The sequence below is a fragment of the Castor canadensis genome, chromosome 7 (genome assembly GCF_047511655.1).
Source record: "Castor canadensis chromosome 7, mCasCan1.hap1v2, whole genome shotgun sequence".
Taxonomy (NCBI): Eukaryota; Metazoa; Chordata; class Mammalia; order Rodentia; family Castoridae; genus Castor; species Castor canadensis.
In genome coordinates, this window is record NC_133392.1 from 78,512,345 (window position 1) to 78,531,097 (window position 18,753).

Consider the following 18,753-nt stretch of genomic DNA (forward strand, 5'->3'; position numbering starts at 1 on the left):
TGGTGTCTCAGAAGTCATTGTATCGTTGTCTCATCAAAGGGGAACAAAAACAAAACAATACAAAACTGCAGAAAACAAAACAAAAAAAACACCCTACAAAGTGTCTGAAGTTCAAATGCAATACAGTTTCAGTAAGTTTTTCAGCATGCAGTTTTAGTTCGGTTATTGTCTCATCAAAGGGAGAGAGGAAAAAAAAAAGAGTCTGGAGACAGTTCTGCGAATGGCTATCTGTGGCTGTGGCCTGCCTGCCCACTGCTGTCAGCCTGCTGTTGCTGGGGGCATTATTTATGCAGATCTCAGGAGTGAGCTTAGCACTCACCTGGCCCTGCAGGCTTTGTTTACTTAGAGTTCTCCTGGGCACCACTGCCACTGCTATAAGCTTTCCCCTTTCCAAGCACACTGGGGGAGGTGACACTGCACCCACTTTCTCAGGCCTGTGTGTTTATTTACTGTTCACGTGGGAAGTGGGTCTTCCCCCTTCTCATGTGGTGTTTTCCTCCCAGTGCCACTTTTACAAGCTTTCCTGCTCCTGGTTGCTGGGCGTGTGCCGCCGCTCCTGCCTTCCCGGCCTGACTTGTTTATTTACAGTTCTGTGAGGGATTCCCCCCACCCTTCAGTGCTCAGGGTGTCCCACCCTCTTTGCTACATGTCTTTATTGTTCTTATTGCTTATTACTCAGTTTCTCTTTTTTTCCCTGGGTGGGGGTTGGTCTGTCCAGAGGGTTATGCTGATCTGGTCCAGGACTGTCTGTGGGAATACCGCATATCTCTTAGCTCATCTTGTGGTCTGCATCTTCCCAAGCCGTCTGGGTGCTGGTGTCTGGTGGCAGCGCGGGAGCCCTCCTGGTTTCTCCATTTAACGTGAAGTGGAGATGCTGTGTGCAGGCTGAAGGTGTGGAGGAGTCAAAGTTTTGCCTCTTCTGTGTGGTTTTTCCTGTAAGGTGTATCTCCAGCGTCTCTCCAAGATTTTACTTTCGGAGGCACACTTTCTGCTTCCTCCCTCTAGCTGCCATCTTGGAATCCCTTGTTTTGATATTTTGAAATGAGCTCATTATTCTTTAAATTAATAGTACTGTGGACTGTGTTAGCATTCTATCACTGACAAATACCTGAGGAAATCAACTTAAAAGAGGAATCTTAATTTTGGCTCATGATTTTAGAGGTTTCAGTCTGTGGTCACTTGGCTCCATCATTTCTGGGCCTGTGTTGAGCTGCAACATAATGGTGGAGAGTGCATGGTGGAGCAAAGCTATTGACCTCATGGCAGAGAGGTGAAGCAGAGAGAGACAGAGGGAGAGAGAGAAGGAGGGAAGAAGGAGGAAGAGGAAGAGGCGGGAACGGGAAGGAGGAAAAGAGTCTTGGGAGAGAAAATATACCATTAAAGGGCAAACCCCAGTGGTCTGCATCCTTCAACTAGATCCTGCCTCCCAAAGTTTCTACCCCTTCCAATGGCCTGTTGAGCTATGGCTCCATCAATGACTTAATCCATCGATGAAGTTAGAGCCCTATGATATTCACCTTCCCAAAGCCCCAACATCTGAACCTTGCTGCATTGTGGACCAAGCTGTCAACATGAGCCTTTGGGGGACATTACATCTAAACTAACAGTCACTATTAAAAATACCTGAGGTCGTCTGCTTATAAGGAGAAAAGGTTTGTTTGCGATCACAGTTTTAGAATTTCCAGTCCATGATTGATTGGCCCTGATGCTTTGAGCCTGTAGAAAGGCAATATGTCAGAAAAGGAGCATGTGACAGTAAATACGCTTGTCTCATGACCAAGAAGCAAAAAGGAGAAAGAGGAAGGGGCCAGAATCCCAATATCCCCTTCAAGGTCATGCCTTCAGTGATATAAAATCTTCCCACTAGGCCCCACCTGTTAACATTCTACCACCTCCCAGTAGTGCTATCCTGGGGACCAACCATTTAACACATGAACTTTTGGAGAAACATTTAGCACCCAAACCAGAACAGACCAAGCCTAAGAAACAAAACTGTTCCAGATTTTGTTTTTAGTGGGTGGCATATAGAGATCTTGTGATATTACTCTATCACCTTCCCTGAAATTTGTGAGATCTTCAAGGTTAATTGTGGTCTTCATCTTAGTAAAGGGCAGGAGCAGACTTATGTTTATACCTTAAGGTCTGCACTTTGCTTCTCAGTGCACTTTGCTTCTCAGTGCAGATGAGTGTCTAATAAGGTAGTATGGGAACCCAAATGTGACTCCTTGTGCTGGAGCCTTCTTCCCTGACTGAGAATAGGCTTGGAGGAGACAGGAGACACTGCTCATACAGGAGCATGTTTTATGCCCTTGTTTGATCATGTAGATTTCGTTTTAGTAAATTGATACCTACCCAACATTGCAGTTTTGACTCAAAAGTTGAAATTTCCCATCTGCAACTTATGAAATTTGTTTTCCTCTGTCTTATAAGAGCTTTTATAAGTGTTCATAACAATTTGTAATTGTGACCTTTTAGAATTACTCTTAAAAGATACTTAGATCACATTTCACTGTGCTTGAATTCTTTTACAATTTTGAACTTCATCTGATGTGGTCCATCTGCTCCAGATTCTTAAAGATAAATGGTTTCTTCTCAATTGAAATGAATTGTATCAGGTTGAAAAATTTAGTGTTTTCTAAATTTTCACTAAGGTGTTTGATCAACATTTGAGACTGTGAACAGTTTTGGTTAATAGTTTGAGTTACAAATGAAATTCTCACCCTATTCTGGTTGCTGTTTGAGGGAGATTGATTCAGCCACCATTTATTGAGTAAATTTAGCCATTGGGCTAGAGAAAGAAACAATGGTAAACAAAATGAGATATGATTTTTGTCTTTGGAAGCTTATGGCCCAGTAGGAGAGAAAGTTATTAGTTAAAGAATTCAAGCTGGGAATGGTGGTACAGGTCACAGTCTTAGGTACTGGGAAGGCTGAAGTAGGAGTTCAAGAACAATCTAGGTAACAACAAAAAGAATTTGGTAAATGTACAATTCTAATGGTGATAGTTGTTAATGATGTAGAGGTTCTTCATTGATGGTTTGAAAGCCTCGAAGTATGAAATTTCTTCTCTGAGGATGGTCAGAGAATTGAGTAAGTTAACTAGAACTTGAAGGGAAAGAAAGGCAGTACAAACAGAGAACATCATGTTTATTAAAGGCCCTCTTTTGGGAGGGAGCTGGGAAGCCTGAGGGAACTGGAAGAATGTCCCCCTTGCTGACTGTAGTGAGTGAGGGAGAATGGTACAAAATGAAGGCTCAGACCACAGAGGGCATGATAGGCTGTATAAAATAAGTATCTTGAAGTATAATTTAGATACCAAAACTCACCCATTATGAGTGTACAGTTAAGTGAGTTTCGTAAGTTTAGAGTTGTGCAGCCATCATCATAATCTAGTTTGCCATGTTCCCATGGTGTGCATTTGTACCTAGGTGTAGTCAGTGCCTACTCCTACCTCCAGCAGTAGGCAACCACTGTTCTGCTTTGCCTCTTAAATATTTGCCTTTTCAAGACACTTCATAAAAACACATCCGTACAACATGTAGTCTCTTACCTCTGACTTCTTCAGTTTGCTTAATTTTTGAGGGTCCTCTATGTTGTAGTGTATGTGTCATTGACTTGTTCCTTTTAATTACTGAATGGTATGCCTTTGTATAGATATGCCAAATTTTAGGTATTCATCAGCTGATGGATAGTGGGACTCTCTCTAGTTTTTGGCTATTAAGAATAGTGCTACTATGAGCATTCATTTCTGTGTCTTTGTATATATCCAGGTTTTCATATCTCATTTTGATTCCAAGTACTGGAATTCCTGTGTGGTATGATAAGTTTATGTTTAACTTTTTAGGAAATTGCCAGACTATGTCTGTATTACATTCTTACCAGCAACACATGAGGGCTCCAGTTTTTCTATGTCAAGCCGTTAGTATTGACTGTTTTTGATAATAACCATTCTAGTGGAGGTATAAGTGCTGTCTCATTATGAATTCATATTCTCACTCATATTCACTCTCATCTTTATATTCATTCATTCTCATTCATATTCTCATATTCTCTGTCTGTCTGTCTGTCTGTCTATGTCTCCTGTCTCACTATGTAGCCCTACGCTGGTCTAGAACTTAAGATCTTCCCGCTTCAGACTCTTGAGTGCTGGGATTTGAGTCATGCCCCACCATACTGGCTTTCTTGTGGTTTTAATTTTTAATTTGTAGCATCTTTCCATGAGTTCATTAGCTCTTCATAGATCTTCTTGGTAAAATGTCTATTAAATTCTTTTTACCTATTTTCAAATTGAGGTGCTTATCTTTGTTGGATATCAGAGAACGATTCCCGAGAATATGGTGGGCCTTTTTTTTTCTCCATGCTGTACAGTTAGATCTAATGGATATCAAAAGGCCTTAAAATCAGATTCACAATCAAGGTCTCTCTAATCTTTTCTCCTCTGTCCCAAGCACAAAGAAGAGGCTTTCTTTGTCATTTCTTTATCTGTTAGGACTAGACTGCAGAAGGACATATTGCCTAATCCCCATCCTGAAAAGAAAACAGGACTGTACCCACACCTGGGCAGACTTCCATTACATGAGAATGTAATTTTGTTCCTTGTGCTGATTCATATTCCACATGAAATCATTTTACAAGCTTATTTCTTCTCCCCCTCAGAATTGTGTACATTTTCCTTTCTCCTTTCCCCTATAGGAAAAGGTACATATAAGTTTCTGAATCATGCTGGGATAGTAGGAAGTGAAACCATGTGATTGCCTCCTTGCTTATTATAAATTTGTGTTTCTTTTCATTAATTTATGTGTCTTTGTCAGCTTACTCTAATGTATCTTAAGGAAATCTAAAACTTGAAAGTGTTTTATGTGCCCACTGTAGAGGAGCTAATAAAGTAACCTTATACTGAAAAAAAAGAAGGAAGAGGGAAAATTGTCCCTACAGATTATTGAATTGGAGGAGTTGTTTATGTATTCTGGATACAAGCCTTTTATCAGATACATGGTTAAAAAGTTTTCCCGATCTGTGTCTTTAGTTAGTTTAATGTTGCATTTTAAAGTGATAAAGTTTTAAATTTGATCATTTATCATTTTTTGGTGATATTGGAGTACCAAATCTTACTCATTTTAGAGACAAATGATATATTTTCCTTCTTGTAGTTTTTGTTAATTTCATACCCTGTTGAGGTTTTGAGTAACCCCTTATTTATTCAGGACCTTGCACTTGCTAAATACGAGCTTTACCACTTGAGCCATGCTCCTAGGTCATTTTTGCTTTGGTTATTTTTGGGGTAGGGTCTTGTGTTTCTGCCTGGATGGTCTGGACTGTGATTCTTCTGTTCACACTTCCCATGAAGCTGGGATGACAGGCAAGCACTACCATACCTAACTTTTAATTGGCACCCAGTTAATGTTTTCTTTTTTAATAACATCCATAAAGGTAGTCACAGAACGCTGACTGCCGGTGGCTCACGCCAGTTACCATAGCTGCTCAGGAGGCAGAGATCAGGAGGATCATGGTTCAGAGCCAGCCAAGGCAAATAGTTCACGAGACCCTATCTTGAAAAAACCCTTTGCAAAGGAGTGGCTCAAGGTGTAGGCCCTGAGTTCAAGTCCCAGTACTGCAAAAAAAAAAAGATAGTCATAGAAACCAAAGTTAGGAATGAGATCACCCAGGAGAAAGAAGCACAGAATGAGAGTCGGAGAGGGTAAAACGGGACTTTGACTAATTGTAATATTTAATGTACTGAATGTTGGGTTTTGATGAGAGTGAAGGTGTTAAATACCAGGAGGGCTGGAGAGTGGCCTTCAGACTTGATAACGTCAAGAGCACCATGGACCTACTGCACTGAAGCCAGGTTGCAATTGGTTGAAATGTCGGTGGACAGTGAAGAAGGAGCAGAATGTGAGCATAGATAACTCACAGAGGAACTGGCTGAAGGGGACAGTAGCAGGATTTGAATGGGTATCATTTTTTTTAAAGTTCTTACAGACAGGGGAATCTCCTTATTTAGCACCTAAATAATGATCTAGGTACAACATCACTTTTGAAAAATGTGCTGGAATTGGTGTTGACACATTTAGGGTCACATGAGTCTCCTCCTTGTTACTTTCTTTATACTTGCTATCCCTTTATTTTTTCCAAATATCTTTAAAATTTTAAAATCTATATATTTACATCCTTTAAAAATGAAATATAGGCTCAAATTCTGTTATTCAAAACTCTTGGGTCAGAAATAATTTGGATTTTTAGAAAATTTCAGATTTTCTGAAAAAAATACTGAAATCATTAGATATCCCCATTGAGGTTTGGGGCATCAAGACATCTTACTGTTTCTGTACTGAAGTATAAGATTTTTATATTAAGTAGCACAGATAGAGTTTATAAGTAACTTCTATCCATTCAGGTCAGGTTTTAGTTCCAAAGAAGTTCTCATATGATAAGGTCTTGTTAAATAAGTAAGGAAAGGTTAGGGTCTGTTTGTTTACTTGCTTAGTGAGTTTTGGAACTTAAGACCTGCGGTTAAGCACAGAGTCCTGTGTGAAAACTGTGGTCCTTTGCTCTGCTCCCCAGAGGTAGCCACACATGGCTCTAGGCTGTTCCTTCTGATAAGTTGTGTCCGTGTCTCCAAATGATATGTTCGTGCTATTTTCTGACTTAGAAGTCTTAGCTGTTATCTGTTGACTTACTTTTATACCCCAACTCCTTCTCCCCATTTCCTAATTTGACTGTTACAGTGTTGCTTATATCATGATAGTGTTGTTATCAGTACTGAATCATTTTAAAATCAAAATGAATATATTTTCCTTCTTTTATAGTTTATTGTTAGTAATTTCTATTTTCATTTGCATAATTTTTATTATATATATACTTAGTTCTTTGCAGGTATCCGTGACAATATTTGCCATTCCTTTTTTCTTTTGCCCTGCTTGGGGTTGAACTTGGGGCCTTGTGCTTGCAAGGCAGGCATTCTACCACTTAAGCCACTTCGCCAGCCCCCTCTGAGACTTCTTTTATGCTGGAGACTGGCCCCTGGAAATATTTCCTATGTCTGCCCCATTCCCTGCTGATTGTTTCAGGTGTTGTGGAGCTTTGTTCTTTGCCTCTCCCAAGCAATACTTGAAGTGCTGGTGAGCAAACCCAGGGCCTTATGCAACCTGCAAACCAGCAAGTGTTTTACCACTGAACTACATCCCATCCTTTTTTTTTTTTTTTTTTTTTTTTTTTGTGGTGGTGGTGGTACTGGGGATTGAACCCAGGGACTCATGCATGCTAGGCAAGCACTCAACCACTTGAGCTATGCCCCCAGCCCTCCAAGTTATAATGACTTCTGCATTGTATATTTTTCTCTTCCTTGATTTAGTTTCTTATTTTGCTGTAGAATATCTCTCTCAGGACTTGGCATTAAAAAAACTCAAGAGAATTGTTTTCCAACTTTTCTTATACCCCAAAATATAATTATTCTCCCTTTTTATTTGAAGTACAGCTGGACATAGAACTCCTATCTCCCTTCCTGCAGGATAATATTTTTTATCTTTGATGTCTTAGCATTTTATTACAATAAAATATTTTGTTGTGAACTCAGAGCCTCTTGCTTGTCAGGCAGTGCTACCATTTGAATCTTGCCTCTAGCCCTTTTTACTTTAGTTATTTTTCAGGGTATGGTCTCATGTTTTTTTGCCAGACTGGATGTAGTCTGAGATCCTCCTACTTATGGCCTCTATGTAGTTGGGATGACTAGTGCATGCCACCACACCTGACCTATTGATGAGATAGAGTCTCACTAACCTTTTTGCCTAGGCTGGCCTCAAACTTAGTCCTACTGATCTCTGCTTCCTGAGAAGCTGGGATTCCAATCATGAGCGATTGTGCCCAGCTTCCATTTTTATTTTTAAAGTTCATTGTACCAGGTACTTAGTGGGCCATTCAGTCTGGGGACTTGAGTTTTTTTGATATATATATTTTTTTGGTCTTGGGAATTATTGTATTGTTACTGATCATTTTCCTCCCGGTGTGTACTCTGCTTCTCTTTTCTGAACTACTTTTGGGTCAGACGTTGGAATTTCTGGATGGATCTACAGATAGTCTTATATTCACAAATCCTTCTGTCTTTTTTATTTGCTGTCATGTATTTTTGTTCTGCTTTCTAGGCAACTTCCATGACTTAATTTTCAAACTCTCTGTGTTGAATTTTAATTAGCTTGTCATTTTTAATTTCCAGGAGTGCTGCTTTTTTCCCCCTCTTTTATATGGTCATGTTTTAGCTTTTATGGATGTTAAGTTACCTGTACCTCTAAGAGAAAATTGATTGATTTCCAGTTTTGTTTTGTGTATGTTTTAATTTTGATTCATTTTCTTTGGAACTCTTCTCCTGAGTTTCAGTAGTAAATAAGATGCCAAGTACAGTTTCTGTGAAACAGAGATGTGGGTGTTAGACTGTGGTGAACTGAGTTGTACAAGGTGAAGAAGTGGTGACCACTGTAGACACCTGAAAAAGTTTGGTGATAGAGGAAAAGAGGGTAGTAGCATTCAGCACATTTTTATTGGTTTTTTTCTTTTTTTTTTCAGTACTGGGGATTGAACTCAGGGCGTTCATCTTGAACCACTCCACCAGCCCTATTTTTGTGAAGGGTTTTTTGAGCTAGGGTCTTGGAAACTGTTTGCCTGGGCTGGCTTCGAGCTGTGATCCTCTTGATCTCTGCCTTCTGAGTAGCTAGGATTACAAGCATGAGCCACCAGTGCCTGGCTATTGTTGTTTTTAAAGATGAAAGAAGCATAAAGCACTTAAAATTGTGTATTTACATTGGATTTTATCATTTGTATATAACGTCATCTAGTTGTATTAAGTATTTATTCTGTGCATTTTCCTTGGGGGACTGATGGAAAAGAGACTTTACAAAGGAGAGGATAGAAATGGAGAGATGCCTTGCTGACAGAGGAAGACCCCTGAGTACCCAGGAAGGGAGAGGAGCAGAGGTCCCCCAGGTACATTCCCAGAGCCCTCTCCTTTGCATCACACAATGTAATTTATCTAGTTTATGAAAGGATTGGAGCCTGTAAATTTGTAGGATTGGTGCAAGGAAATTGAGGACTTTACAATAAATATTGTTTAAACAGTCAGTGTCAAATCCTGAGCACATGGGCTTTCCACACAAGGAAATCCATTCTCCTCTGGTGGAAAGAAAGTGTCTGTACTATTATGGAACAAGAGGTTTCTTTTATAAGCATGACTAAAGGAAAACACACTAATAGCCCTTATTTGTTATTTTTTTCTGTGTTCTGTAAAAGATGATGGTTCCTGCCACAGATGTGTTTCTAGCATAGCACCAGTTACACACATACTGAAAAAAAGCCATTTAAACAACAGCTAGCTTTGTGAGTGCTGAACAGATGGTCAGATTATGAACAGTGAGCAAGTGAGCACTAACCTGCTCTTGTTTGCCATGTTACATTGCCATGTTCCCGCTTACTAGCAGCTCATGACTGAGCTCCATTTTATTACAGTTGATTTTTACGGAAAGTGTGCAAACTGGAAATAGTATGGCATGAAAATAATAATAAGATTAGCTGTACGATGTGTAAAATAGAAATAATCAGCCTTCAAAGTCGGTAACTTTTTGAACATAAGTCAGGTGTAGCTCTGACTTCAGCTCTGTGAATAAAAGCAAACTGTTTCCATTATGCACAGTGGTGTTTTTTAAGGAAGATTACTCTGCAAAAATATTAGAGGAAATGTGAAAAAATTAAAAGGAGCAGAAAACAAACCCCTGCAGTTGTTATGGTACGTATCAGTGTCCTGCAGGAAAATTAGGCTCAAGTTCTATGAGGCCAGCAGCAAAGCATTCTTACAGAAAGTGAGCCTTTTGTGGGTGCATATGTTCATTGATAACAGTCTAGTGCCAGCCTATGTGGACTAACTTCAGATTTTAATTTTAGTTCTTCAGAAATATATTTTAACTCTAAAACTAATGTATTATTACTAAAGGTTTGGAAAACAAGTGAAAAGTCACTTCTATTGCTACATCATTAAACTGCCATTTCCATTTGCATGACTTCCCTCTTGGGATTTTTGCTTATGTGTATATTTACAAGGGTGTTATGGTAATGTTTATAATTTTTATTACTTGCTTTTTATCACATCTGTGTGTCTCTGTTGCTTATAATGACTTCCTAAAATTATTCCTTTGATCATACTAGTACCACAATTCACTTAGTTAATTTACTTAATTTGGGGGAAATTAAGGTTGCTTTTTTGTTGTAAATAATGGTTAAGTTAAAATTTTTGAATCCTGTGGATTTTGCATAGTTTCTTAGGGTAAGCTCCCCAAATGTCAGCATCCCCATGGTTTCTGAGGTATGTTGCTCAAGTCTCTCTGATGGGCATTCTAGCTTGTAACGCTATCAGAAGGCTCTGTGGATACAGTGGTGGCTGACAGGTTTTGCCACTTAGTTGTAGGATTTTGTAAGGCTGTTGTCTTTCCTTGATTGTGAAGCTGTTGAGTGATGATTCTTGCTTTGGTTTACTAGCTCTGTGTCCTCATTTATGACGTGGCTCTTCCTATGCCTTGCCCATCTATCTGTGAGGGTTTTGATTTTTTTAAAAGTTTATTTGTATTAACTTCTATAAAAAGATAACTTTCTGTCCTATGTACCACATATATTTTCCAGTCTATTGTTTTCTTACTCATTTACTTTAGTTTTTAATTATAAAATCCTATTTAAAATTCCTTTGTGACTTTTTAAAATGTTTATTCTAGAATAGAAAGTCATTCTTCCTTTAGTTCCCTAATGTATTAATTTGCACTTGAATTTTTATGTTTCTCTCTCTCTCTCTTTCTGTGTGTGTGTGTGTGTGTGTGTGTGTGTGTGTGTGTGTGTAGGTTTTGGTTTATTTCATTAAGTTTTTATATCCATTTAGAATTTATCTCAATGAATGACGCACAAGTCTCAATTGAATTTTTTTCTTCTGAATTGTTGTTATCTCAGCATAATTTATTGAATAACTTTTCTCTTTCTGTAACTTGGACTCCTTTCTCTGTTGGCTGCTCACTCTTCTGTACCATTCAGTTGGTTTCCAGACTCTATTCTTGTGCTTATTCCTTGCTGCTTAATAATAATTGCCTTATTATATTTCAGTAGTTAGTAGAACACAGCGCCCTATTGCTTCTTCCCTAACATTTGTGATTAGCTTAACTTACACATAACTTTAAGATCATTTTGTCATGTGGAATCTTCCGTAGACTTTCATTTGGTTTACATTAAATATATGCTTTTGCTTGAGAAATTACCTTACACAGTATTCAAAAGCACACTCAAAAATCATCGAATGTTTTTCATTAAAAATTCGTATTTTTTTTATAACATTTATCTCAGTTTCACATTTTTTTTTGTTTTGGTGTTCCAGAATGTTGGTAACATTAATCTACTTACAAAAGTATTTTTACACTGAAATACATTACTAATTTTTATTTAATTAATTTTTTCTGTTTTTATATTGCTATTGTACTGGGGGTATGTTGTGACATTTACCAAAGCTCTTCTAATGTATCACAGTTGAATTCACCACCTCCATCGTGCTCCTTTATTCCCTTCCCCTGCTCCTGAAGTACACATTACTGATTTTATACAAATGTTTATGATTTTAATTTTGCCAGTGATTCATAGAATATTCCTTTGGATTTTTGCTTTCCTATTGTACCATGAAGTGCTCCACTTACTTATTCTTACTGTTTAATAGACAGTCTCTTACTCTTTTGCCCAGGCTGGTCTCAAACTCCTGAGCTCAAGTAGTCCTCCTGCTGCAGCTTCCTAAGTAGCTGGGACTAATAGGCTAGTTTAAGTCTTTGTTACATTTGCAAGAGAATCTTAACAGTACCTTAAAAAATAGCAGTGTGTACTTACTTTTCTTTTTTAATTTAATTAGGATGTCTATAAGTGTTTTGCTGTGCATGTTAAATTTTGGTTTCAGATAGATATTTTTTCATGTTATTGGGGATTCTCCATTCCTGTTTTCTAAAAAACAGCTTTGCAATTCTGTATTGATGTTGAATTTATAGTATCTAATGACATGAAGTTTTACAGATTTTCCTTGGAAAATAAATTCTATTCCTCTATGTTCAGGTGTCAAAAATATGCTATTGATTACCAGTATGTGTTGTGGACATGTCTTGGGTTTCACAGGCATGTGGAGGACAGTATGTCCACATTGAACTCACCTCTTGTATCCCATGTTCTTTTGTGCATTTCTGTCTTGTGAATGTACAGTCAGAAACCAGGGGGTGGAGTAGGGTGCTACTGGGGCCTGGCACCTTGAGACTAGGGTGCAGAGAGACAGGTGACTATTCATCGGGAGGCTTAGACTGGCATCGTTGTCTTCTGGCTCTGACTGCTACTTTGTCATCTGTATTTGTTCATGGCATTGTTGTTGGAATGGGAAAAATATTTTATTTATCTTGACCATCTGGAAAGCACATAGAACAGTTTGATTGCTAAGCCGTGCTATCGTCGTGATTAGGCCTTTCCATTACTCCTGTAGAGGGACAGCATTGTCATCCTTGCTTCCCCTCAGGGTCAAACCTGCTGAGAGGTCCTAAATAAATGTCAGAAAGGACTTGAAGTCCCAGTTTTATAAATCTTATGCTATGCTGAAGTGCATAGAGGGACAGAAAAGAGTCCTGGAAAGACACAGCAAACAAGCAGGCCTGTTTGGTGCAGTGAGAGAAAGTGACCACAAATGCCTAGAGAGTCTGCTAGTGCTGTCTAGAGTCCTTACCTTTGTGCGTATGGACACAATTTTTTTTTTTTTTACTTTTTTTATTGTTGTGCTGGGTGGGGACATTATGGCATTTATAAAAGTTCTTACATACTATACTTGAATTCACCCCCTGCACTGCTCTCCTTTATCCCTTTCTCCTCCCTGGACACAATCTTATTTTATCTTCACAGCAACCTTGTGAATCTTGCTAATACAGGTTATTACCCTTCTCTTTTACAGAAAGGAAGTAAGATTTACAAGTTCATCAGTTTGCCTAACTTCACACGGTGCCAGGACTTGTACTTCAGTTTTCAGTTGCTGGTTTTGTACCTTTCCATTGCTCTTCTCAAAAGTGGAGGAGTAAGATAAGGACCAGTGGACATCTCCAGGTGATCTGGATAAATTTCATTAGGCGTAGCACAAAGGAAAAGGAAAAAGTGTTCCTCTTTACTTTAATTACTTCCATATTCTTTTTAAAAATAACTTTGTTGTGATATAGTTTACATCTGTTATAATTCACTAAAGTGTATAACTGTATGGCTTTTAGTATACTCAAGAGTTATGCAGTCATCACTATAATAACTTTAGAACACTTTCATTACTCTAAAAAGAAATCCTTTTAGCATGGGCCCCTATCACTTACTCAGTCTCATCCCAGTTTTTGGCATCCATCAGTCTACTTTTTGTCTCTATAGATTTATCTCCTTTAGATATTTCATACAATGCTGCCATCTAATACATGGGCCATTGTGACTGGCTTCCTTTTGTATTTGCACTTACTTCTTTTTATTGCTGAATATGATTCCATTGAATAGATAATACCACATTTATTAGTTGACAGACATTCTGCTTGTTTCTGTTTGGCTGTTACAGATAATGCAGTATGAATATTCATAATAAATTTGGGGTCAGTATTCCTGAATGAAGTAAATATGTTAATTTCTTTTGGGTGTCCATGCCATAGGCATGAAATTGCTGAGTCATTGGTAACATGTTCCGTGTTTTGAGAAAGAATCAGACTGTTTTCCAAAGCAGCTGCATGCATCCCCACCTCTAGTGTGAGGGTGTCAATTTTACCAAATCCTTGCCAGTATTTATATTTGTCTTTATTTAGGGACATAATTAAAATTATATTTCATGATTTTGATTTGCTTTTCCCTGATGGTTAAATAATGATTTTGAGTAGCCATTTATCATTGAGTTGTCTTTTTGTTATTTTTTTTTTTTTTTACTTGTGGCATTTTCCCCTTCTTTTTATTATTGTTGTACTGGGGATATTGTGAGAGTTCTTTCTATATTCTAAATACAAGTCTCTTACTGGATACATGATTTACAAAAAAATTCTTCTATTTTGTAGATGTCTTCTCAGTTTTTTTTTTCTTTTTTTCTTTTGAGACAGGATCTCATGTAGCCCTGGCTGACTTTGAACTCAGATCCTTCTGCCTCAGCTTCGTCGGTGCTGGGATTACAGGCATGTGCCAACACACACACTTACTCTTCACTTTTTAAATGGTGCCTTTTAAAGCACTTTTTTTATTTTGATGATGTCTAGTTTATTTCTTTGTATGAGGAAAAGACCTAGAGTCATTCTTTTGCATGTGGCTATACACTTGTCCCAGCACCATTTGTTAAAAACACAGTTCTTTCCCCTTGACATGATCTTGTCACTCTTGTTGAAAGTCAGTTGACTATAGATACATGGGCTTATTTCTGGACTCAGTTTTATTCCATTGATCTAAAAATCTGTGTTCAAATACCTCCTTCTTGATTACTGTTCCTTTGTAGTATGTTTTGAAATTTGGAAATATGACTCCTCCAACTTTGTTCTTCAGGATGGTTTTAGCAATTATGAGTCTCTTGAATTTCCATATGAATTTCAGGACTACAAATTTCTGCAAAGAAGTTGGCTTAGATTTTGATAAGGGTTACTTTGACTGTTTAGCTCAATTTGGAGAGAATTGCCATCTTTTTAATCTTTTGTTGTTGTTTTTTGATGGTACTGGGGGCTCAAATCCAGGGCTTTGTACATGATAAGCAAACACTCTACCACTAACTGAACTATGCCCTCAGCCTAGGAATGTTGTCATCTTAATAATATGAACTTTTCAGATCCATGAACATGGGATTTCCATTTCCAGACTCAAACAACCATCTTTATCATGCCAGTTCTTCTAGGTATTGATGTTCATTTCAGGTGTGCTATATTTTGCAAGTTTGCATTAGTAGAATTGAACTCTTCATGTCCAGATTACCAGGCATAGTACAGAGGCTTAATTGCTCTTAATTAAAAGATAAATTGAATTGATATAAAATAGACATCTGGAAATTATGCAAAGAAAATAGTGTGAGTAATACCTGTCTTGTGCTTTCATGCTAACCTTTACATAAATGTGGCTTGGTCTATTTTGTGGTTTGTGTAAACTTAAGTTTGTCCTAAATATGTCTGGCATAGGAGAGGGATTTCTTTAGGCAAGCTTGCAGTTCTGTTGCCTGGGGAGTGGGGATGCATGTCAGCAGAGAAGCTTAAATGGCTGTAAAGCAAGAGGTCCTTCAAAACTGCAAAAAATTAAAAACCCTTTTGTTTTGTATTTCTGTGGCATAAGTAGTCCTTCCCAGGCTTGTCATGGTCAGATACCAGTGATGTAATGATGATGATTATATCAGAGGCAGGCAAGCTGTTGGCATGATAGGTAGTAGGGCTCTGGGCATGGTCAGTTTCAGTAGGTATTTCGAGGCCACATGGAGTTTGTTACACTTGACAGAGGACTTTAATGTATTAGTGATGAAAAATTGCTCACTATTGACTATTGTGATTTTCCAGACAGTGTAAGGCAAGTCAGCAGTAAGTACGTGCCTCTTGTGTTGTATAATGTCATTGAATATACACACTCAGACCATTTGTAGGGCACAGTGCTCTGTCCGTACCAGCCTCATTAGTGCTTGAAGTAGAGTAGTTTATGAATAATGTCTAGACACTAACATTATCTACCCTGTTTTTCTATTTGTGTGCTTATCAGTGATCACTCACTTACTATAAACTAGACTTTTGAAAACGGAATATTCTTTTAGCTCATTTTCTTGTTTATGTTGATCTCTTCCAGTTTCTGCTTAGTGATTTGAGCTTTGTGAAGGAACCCATTGTGTGAGCCTAATGTTCTTCTGCTTGGTTGTTGACTTGTGTGAGTTGGCACCAGCCTCACATACACCTTTGGTCCAGAGCAGTGTTTTGGGAGAAGTAGAATAAACGTCTGCTTGTTAGATGTGGCCTTAGGCTTGTCAGGACCTGTTGTTCACCCTCCCAGCCTACCACCTCACCCCTAATAAGTGGTTAGTAGAGATTCTTTTTTTTTTTTTTTTTTTGGTTTAAGGCTTATATCCTCTGTTAAAATTTAAACATTATCATGAGCCATTTCTAATTTATACCTTATGGATAGTTTATTTTGAACAGAGAGTTTATAGGTCTCAGTGGGGGCAGTAAGGAGAGATTGGGAAGGAGAGAACATACAACTTAATTATTGGGGTCTTGGGAGAATGTAGTAGAAAACCAAAAAAACAGGGGTGCCTGGAATCATTGAAGACAGCTTATGCAGTCACTTTTATTTTACTTAAGGGCAGCCTTTTCATGGTTCTTGGAAATGTCAGTGATGACCCCCATCTTCCCCAGGAGGCCTTTTCCTAAACTAAAGGGTTTGTCAGAACTAAAGCTTGTTAAACTATATAGTTCATTGGCTAAATGTAGCCTGCCACTTATTTTGTAAATGAAGTTTTATTGGGACACAATATCTCAGTCTATTCTGTGTTGCCATGACAAATGATACGAGATCGTGTATTCTGAAAGGAAAGAGGTTAAGTTAGCACACAGCTCTGGAGAGTCATGTGTGTGGTGTTGGTACTGGCTTCTATTGAGAGCCTCTTGCTGCGTCATAGCATGGAGCACAGCATAGCATTGGAGCACAAGCAAGTGGTAGGAGAGAGTGAGGAAGATGTTCCACATGGCAAGAGCGGAAGCACGACAGTAAGCAGTGGAAGCCAAGCTTATTTACAGCGGAATGGTCTTGTGCTAGCTAACTGAGATCTGACTTGTTCCTGCAAGAAAAGCATTAATCCTGATTAAAGACCTAACCACCATATTTTATTTATTTATTTTTTATTTCTTTTATTTATATGTGCATACGTTTGGGTCATTTCTCCCCCCTTTCCTCCCCATCCCTTTCTCTTACCCCCTCACTACCAGGGAGAAACTGTTTTGCCCTTATCTCTAATTTTGTTGAGGAGAGAGTGTAAGCAATAATAGGAAGGACCAAGGGTTTTTGCTAGTTGAGATAAGGATAGCTATACAGGGAGTTTACTCGCATTGCTTTCCTGTACATATGTGTTACATCCTAAATTAATTCTTCTCGAACTAACCTTTTCTCTAGTTCCTGGTCCCCTTCTCCTATTGGTCTCTGTTGCTTTAAAGTTTCTGCATTAGTTTCTCTGCATTGAGGGCAACAATTGCTATCTAGTTTTTTGGATGTCTTACTTGTCCTCATACCTCTCTTGTGTGCTCTTGCTTTATCATGTGATCAAAGTCCAGTCCCCTTGTTGTGTTTACCCTTGATCTAATGTCCGCATATGAGGGAGAACATATGATTTTTGGTCTTTTGGGCCAGGCTAACCTTGCTCAGAATGATATTCTCCAGTTCCATCCATTTACTTGCGAATGATAAGATTTCATTCTTCTTCATGGCTGCATAAAATTCCATTGTGTATAAATACCACTTTTTCTTAATCCGTTCGCCAGTAGTGGGGCATCTTGGCTGTTTCCATAACTTGGTTATTGTGAATAGTGCTGCAATAAACATGGGTGTGCAGGTGCCTCTGGAGTAACCTGTGTCACATTCTTTTGGGTATATCCCCAAGAGTTAACCACCATATTTTAAAGACCCCACCACCTAAGTACCATTACACTGGGGACCAAGCTTCCAGAAGTTTGACGTTCGGGGGCAAACCATATCCAAACCATAGCACATACCTGCTCTTTCTCACCTGCACACTGTCTATGACTGACTCATGCTCCATGGCAGAGTGGAGTAGCTAGAGCAGATTGGTCTACCATTCCCTTTCCAAGAAATGTTGGTCAACAAGTGGTCTGGAGAGTGTAGACTTTGGGAAGGTTTTGCATGAATCAAAGACATCTTGAAATTTAGACTTCTTAATCTCTGATCTTGTCATTATATGAGTTACAGGCAGCAGTCCTCCCTACTTGGTGCTGGGGATCTAACCCAAGGCTTTTCACATGCTAGGTAAGCACTATACACTGAGCTACACTCCTAGCCCTGAGGGCAGCAGGGGTTTTTGTTTGTTTTGTTTTGATACAAAGTCTCCCTGTTTAGCCTAGGCTGACTTCTGAACTTGCATTTCTTCCTGCTGAGGGCTACAGTTTTAAAGAAAGATCCACCTAGGTTTGATTCCCAGCAACCCCTCTCCCCCACAAAAAAGAATGTTTGATTATGAAAAAAAATTAACTCCAAAATTTTATTGTAAATGGAGATACTACTGTGTTTTAAACTCAAGTAGAGTGTAGAAGATTGATCTCTGCTTTTTCACATACCTGATAATACCACTGTCAGGTGGTCTCATTCTGTCACAAGAGAGAAATGTTTCAGTGTTTCCCCAGTTACCTTCTATCATTTTTGAAGATCAAGAATTTGTCATTGTAACTTATTTGAATGTAAATATCAATGTAGATATAAAATGTTAATGTTCCTCTTAGAGTATTTTAGTCAGTTATGTTTCTCTTCCTTCTCTCAGCTTGAAGTCCATGGCCCAAAATGCCTCTTCCAGTGGAGATTCCCTTTCATGAAGAGGAAGATCAGATCAGAGGCTGGGATGAGTATGTCACTGCACCAGATCTCTCCCATTCCTCTCCAGGATCCCACTTCCACTAGAATCCATGGAAGCAAGACCAAAGAAAAGGAGAGGGAAGAACAGGTAATGGGAGAATACCATTTTTAGTTTCATTGTTT

General features: G+C 38.5%; 1 protein-coding gene across 6 annotated transcripts in view; it reads left to right on the forward strand.

Annotated features, from left to right (window-relative positions):
* Positions 1-18,753, forward strand: part of Marchf8 (membrane associated ring-CH-type finger 8) — a 124,900-nt gene that overhangs the window by 38,350 nt on the left and 67,797 nt on the right. For 5 of the 6 annotated variants that reach the window (XM_074079449.1, XM_020185480.2, XM_074079453.1 and 2 more), the window contains exon 2: positions 18,539-18,718. In XM_074079449.1, the coding sequence (XP_073935550.1) occupies positions 18,587-18,718 (132 nt within the window). In that variant the 5' untranslated portion in view covers positions 18,539-18,586. Of the gene's footprint in view, positions 1-18,538; positions 18,719-18,753 lie in introns of those variants that run through there. The other variant, XM_074079452.1, reaches the window with a different exon arrangement.